Source organism: Schistocerca americana, chromosome X (assembly GCF_021461395.2).
Source record: "Schistocerca americana isolate TAMUIC-IGC-003095 chromosome X, iqSchAmer2.1, whole genome shotgun sequence".
In the NCBI taxonomy this organism is placed as follows: domain Eukaryota; kingdom Metazoa; phylum Arthropoda; class Insecta; order Orthoptera; family Acrididae; genus Schistocerca; species Schistocerca americana.
The window spans coordinates 957,540,139-957,546,138 of NC_060130.1; the positions used below are offsets into that span (position 1 = coordinate 957,540,139).

Sequence of the window (6,000 nt, forward strand, 5' to 3'; positions counted from 1 at the left end):
AGCCACAATTTTTTATCCAGTGGTGGGTGGGAGTGGCATGAACAACATACTAGAAATCCTTACTGGTGGGGGCCAAAGGTGGGAGAGGGGTTGCATTTGAAGGTCACTTGTGTATGCTTTTACTTGAAAACCATGACCTCTAGCGACACTGTATAGCAGTAAAAAATTTAATTACATTAAATTTCCTACAAAAAGGCCCTGTTCATTTTTTCCTGTAGGAGTAACAGTTTTTGGAGAGCGAGCAAGAGAACATGAAAATCTTGCACGTGGTTTTTGAAGGACAGATATAACATTGTGGGTTGCATAAAAGGACATTGGTTGGTGCAGCTGAATAACTGTATACAAGAACACACTGTGGCAATGGGACAGTGCATTGCTGGCTCACTAGCTAATATTTTCCAACACAAAATTGAGAACAATTCTTTTAAAACCCATGCTGAATGGGCAAATAAATTCCGTTATTGTGGAAGATATTTGGGTGATACACTAATTTTATTTCAAGGAACAGAAACTGAAATGGACACATTTCCACTTACAGTGGATTAAGGTACACAAAAATATCACATTTACAATCAAACATGAATATCATAAAAAAGTAAACTTTCTAGAGTGCGAAATCAAAACAGGTGGATGAGTGCACTATTCAGCATCTTCCAGAGAAAAAGAACTACAGGCTGCGTAATTCCCAATAGTTCTTGCCATCCAGAAATGCATAAGGAAGAATATTTTCAGATTTGCATAGAGTGACTAATAAAATATTCACTTGCTAAAGATAATGTAACAACTGAGCTAAAACCACTATGATAAATGGCAAAAAGCAATGGTTACAATCCCACCAAATAACAGATAGCATTACTGTAGCTAAGTCACATGATAATCAAAAAGCTCATTTCACCTTCATACCATATGTGAGAGAAATTTCAGATAAAATCAAATTTCGTTAAAAAAAACCACTGAGAAAAGCTTCCGAACACACAGCACTGTATGATCACTAATTTGCCATTCTCTAGAACAGTACTGTAAATTCACCTGTTCAGGTGTTTTTAGTTAACATATGATAGCTCTGAGAGAATACGTATAGGACAGACATGAGACATGCTGGGAGCAAGAAGTTTGTTTGGAATGTATGCCTCTTCATCCCTGGTATGGGTCAAGCTCCTTAGTCTAATGGGCCACTAAAAATCAATAGCTGTTCTAGGTCGTCTCCTTCGTAGTGATATTTTTACTGATGCATCGGTTCTCGCTAAACACCTTGTGACAGTAATGGCAACCATCTTCTTACCTAGCTGTCTTCCAAAAGTGTTGAAGACCTCCCTCTATCCTTTAATCCCCATAACCTTGAATTATTTAGTGAACCTTTTATTGACTGGGAACTGCTCGAGGCTCTTGACTGGCTGCATCGATGGCCCCAAGCCCCGGTTTGACACCCAACATATGATTGTATCACAAACTGATTTATATTCCTGGGAACCACAGCTGTTGAAAGGCATGTTAGGAAGAACTACGCTTACGGCTGGTAAAATTGTTATTTATCAAAACAGGAATGGTTTCTTGGTTTGAAGCCCTGCATCATACGGTGAACTGCATCACCTGATGATGCGGCTCAAAACTACTGGTCATGTATTAATAAACAACAATTTTACCAGCTGTAAGTGGAGTTCATCCTAACATCATATGATAGTAACTCATATTCAGGATCTTTAGCAATATTTGACTAGAAGATGTTTTCCCTTTACAATGCCGAGTTCTCGAATCGTGGGGTCATCCCCCCCACCCCTCCCCATTGCCACCCACCTCATCCCATGTGTAGTTTTTGAGAGAGACAATCCACAGCAACTGTCCACAAGTTGGAAATAGAAATCTGAAAATCTGGCAGGTTTCTTCTAAATGCCAACATAAGGCATATGATACTGTGTGGCGCCATCACATTTTACTTACTCGCCATGACTGGGCTTTCGAGGCTCCCTACTGCTTTTTCTCTCTCCAATTGTTTAGTGTGAAGAGTTAGTTTATTGCTCAGCTCCCCGTGGATTAAAGGAAACAGTGTCCCTCAGGGCTGTATGCTGACTGTTATACTCTACCCTATCAGTATCAACAGGCTATTGACCTCAATCGGACCAGTAGTTGCTCACTCACTATTTGTTGACATCTTCTGCATTTGGTATAGCTTCCAATCTGTAGCCTTGGCTGAATGCGAGCTTTAAGGAGCAATCTGCCTTTTCTCTGGCATGCAGATTTGCTCGACCCATTTACTCTTATGTCTCATGCAGTTAGTTTTCATCTCTGGCATCAGTATTACTTTCTGTGTCTTCATTTTATCACTCGTAAGTACTATCACAAGTTGATCATATTTATGGTTGATTTCACATACTGCCAATGTACTATCCCATGAACAAAGGACTGATGACCTCACTTTTTAGTTCTATAACAACCAGCCAACCAACCAACCAGCTGAAATAATCTGAAGTATGAGGAAATGGAAGAAAGACACTGTATGCTTGACACACTACCAAATTTAATTAATTTGATAGATAAGTAGGTTGACTTGTGACATTTTGAAAGTAGGTTGTTTCACACATACGTTAGTATATTCATCTCATCTAATTGCAGCAAACACATTTAATGTCTTAGTGATTTACTGTATGTTTATTGTCACATTTTTGTTCTTGTGGTACCAAAATGATGATGATGATGTTGATGATGATGATGATGATGATGATGATGATATTTTTATCTTTCTGTTTACCTTGAAAACGATTGGTAGACAACATTGTACATTAGTGATGGTCAGCATGAAGAATGTTACGTTCTGAGTATTTGTAATCTGCCTTGGAAATAGCAATTTTGTTGTTCCATTTTTCATGTTGTTTCCATACCAAACTCACTGGATTTAAAAGATGAATGAGAATCATTATCTTTTCTACTCTGAAAGCTTAAGTATGTTGGGACATTGCTTTTTGTTATTTACTCAGTTACATGTAAAGTAGTGTAATATAAATAATAACTTTCAAGGAAGAGCAGCAGAAGCAGTTCCAATACAACACTAATCAGTTGTATCAGTTACGGATGCAGATCATGGCCTACCGTATGCTGTCTCGCAACTTACCTCTACCAACACATGTTGTCTCGGGTATACAGACTCCTCAGCTGGGTGCAGGTGAGTAAAACATTGTCTGTTTTTAATGTAGTTCTTTATATTAACTATAATGTGTTGCCAGCACATTGTATTTTACAGGAGAACAGGCTCTGTTGTCCAGTTGTGGTGATCTGGATGCTTGTTTGACCACTTGGATGCATTGATCATCTCCAACCAGTACTATTAGTTTGAAGCAGATATGAGAGATTTTTTATTGCTACCTCCCCTGTTTCTTTGTTATATTCCACTGAATCCTTAGTTTTATCAGGTAGAGAAATTATATTTATAGTTCAATTGTGTAGCTATGGACTATCTAGTTTTTTGTCAATTTAAGACTAATTGACAATGATGTGCAAGCGATACGGTGTTTTCTATATTAACATGTAGAATTTATTGGCATGTTATGCAGGCAGAATTTGAGTAATTGCTTTATTTTGTTACATTTTGTACTATACAAAAATTAAAAACTAATGGCATGGTGATTTGGCTGCATTCATAAATCTATTTCCCATTTTCTTCAATATTAATGTTTAGTTCAGGTATTACTGTTCAATAAAATCATTTTGGTAATCTAGAATTTGCATGGTGGACATAATATGGCTTCACAGTATACCTCAGGTTCTTTACATGTGTAGTAATATAACTTCCTTATTTCAGATGGCTCAGTGCTCATGCTTAACACTTATGGCCTTAGAAGTAGCTGCTGTTACCTGCAGATTGGTTAAAATCTTTTTTTCTTTTAAGTTATAATTTCTGCATATAATATCAGCATATTTTGTGTTTATTGGACTTTCTACTTTAAACAGATTAATTTTGGTATTGCTAGTGTTGAATACACATATGACAGTTCCAATCAATAGTATTTATTGCAGTAAAAAATTGAAAAAGAATTCCAGTATTTATATACGTAAGCAAACATAACGTTTCTGATTAAGTTTGTTTATATTTACTATGCAGATGGACACACACAACCCAAAATCAAAGTGAATGGGTGTTATTAGAGTAAGATTAAAGATATAATAGAAAGTATACGAAGGCTCACTTGATTCATCAAGTGCTTCATTTTGTTTCAATCCATCAGCTCCTGTGTACACAGTTAAGCCATGAACTTTGTCCACATTGGTCCAATCACCATCGAAATCATTTCTGTTCCTTTTTCTGCTTTGAATAGGCATAGATTTAGAAGATAAAATATGCTCAGATTCATTTCCTGATGTATCTGCAGGAGAATATTTCATACCAACAAAATCCTTGAAAATAATATGATAAATAAACATATGCTGCAATTCAACTTCAAACAGATCTTGATTTAAAACTGTTCTCAGCTGATGTATAATCTGAATCCTCATCAAATACTCAGTTTTCATCATCTGAAGACTCACCAAGGACTTTGTAAATAATTCGCTCCAAATGTTTATCCTATTCACTACACATTTCAACCACAAAATCAACAAGAAAGCACACAAAATACACGAATCAAAGAGAACTCTAATGTCAGATAAAGCCTACAAAGCAGGTGACAATACCAAAGGTTTCAGTAATGATGAATGTTTACAGTAAAGCTGCTGCTGCCAGTTTTTAAAACTACAAAGCCTGTAGAACGAACACACTTTGTGGGTGTTTTAAATATACATATGATGCCATGGAAAACTGTCAAAATGGGGGTGACATAATATTACACCACCAAACATTCTTACTTCCTGTTGTTGCCGTAATATTATATCAGCCACACGGTAAGTCTTATACAATAGAAACCTTCAAATGCCTCTAAATTGTTAAACCCCAGGGGCATTGACCAGCATGGTTGAATATAGCTTGCCTGTCAATGGCATTGTTTTTGTTAGCTGCTTTTCATTATCTATGACTCACTTTGACATTTTGCTCAGACAAACCTATGGTAACTACACTGATAAATGTATTTTTATTTCATTTGTATTGCTCTCTTTCTGAAGGCATTACACTATCAATACAGGTTTCTGCAGGAACACCTAAAGTCAGGTACTTCTGACTTCATTTCCAGTTGGTAGATGGTGACGCAATTATGTAGTATGATACTATGCAGTGCGTACATTTTCTCTAATGAAACCAGGTTGTATTGTGGTCAGTTTGTAAAATGCTTTGCACTTCCAGTATAATGGAAGACTTTTATTCCACATGATAAATGGCAGATATGATCTTCTGTTATGGTCTGGCAAATGGAAGCAACCCTCTGCCATTTCCCATGTGGCATTATAGACTTCAATTATGCTGGTAAATCCAAAGATAAAACTATAATGTAAAAGCATGTCACATCCTTATCTCAACACAATCTGGTTCCGTTAGAACTGATTGATGCATTGCAATTACCCAGAGCTGTAAATACAGTTTACAGTAACAACACTGAACAGATGTTTACTGCATGCTTTATCTGTGGACAGAAACAGAGGAATGTGTGGGCATTTGTTTCGTGCAGCCTGTAAGTTGTTCATAATATTGAAGTGCTTGAGTAGAAGAGATGTGCTTCACAATAGTGAAGATGAACCACATCATGTCCCGAGTGTGGGTTTTGTCAGGGATTGAGTGAAAAGGGTTCATGCTACAGGCAATTCAGTTGGTTGATCGAACTGAAAAGCAGACATGATTGTCTGACTTAGGTTTCTTATATGGCTATTGAATTCATCGTAAGCCTTTCATTGGCTTCTCATGACATATTGTAGTTTCTGCCACAAGCCACTCTCTTTTCATCTGTACAGCTTTTTTTCTGATGTGGATGTAGGAGATGGGAGGCTGATGAAGAGAATAAGCACTCAAAAGGAATAATTAACCTTGAAGCTTATTCTGAATCTTGAGTACAAATTAACCTCCCTAGCTGAGGTGCCTTCATG

General features: G+C 36.9%; 1 protein-coding gene across 1 annotated transcript in view; it reads left to right on the plus strand.

The window, feature by feature from the left end:
* Positions 1-3,402, plus strand: part of LOC124555270 (ATP-dependent helicase brm-like) — a 42,908-nt gene extending 39,506 nt beyond the window's left edge. Inside the window, exons 4-5 of the mRNA XM_047129139.1 lie at positions 3,013-3,157; positions 3,236-3,402. Of these exons, the coding sequence (XP_046985095.1) occupies positions 3,013-3,157; positions 3,236-3,300 (210 nt within the window). The 3' untranslated portion in view covers positions 3,301-3,402. The remainder of the gene's footprint in view (positions 1-3,012; positions 3,158-3,235) is intronic.
* Positions 3,403-6,000: the final 2,598 nt, after the last annotated feature.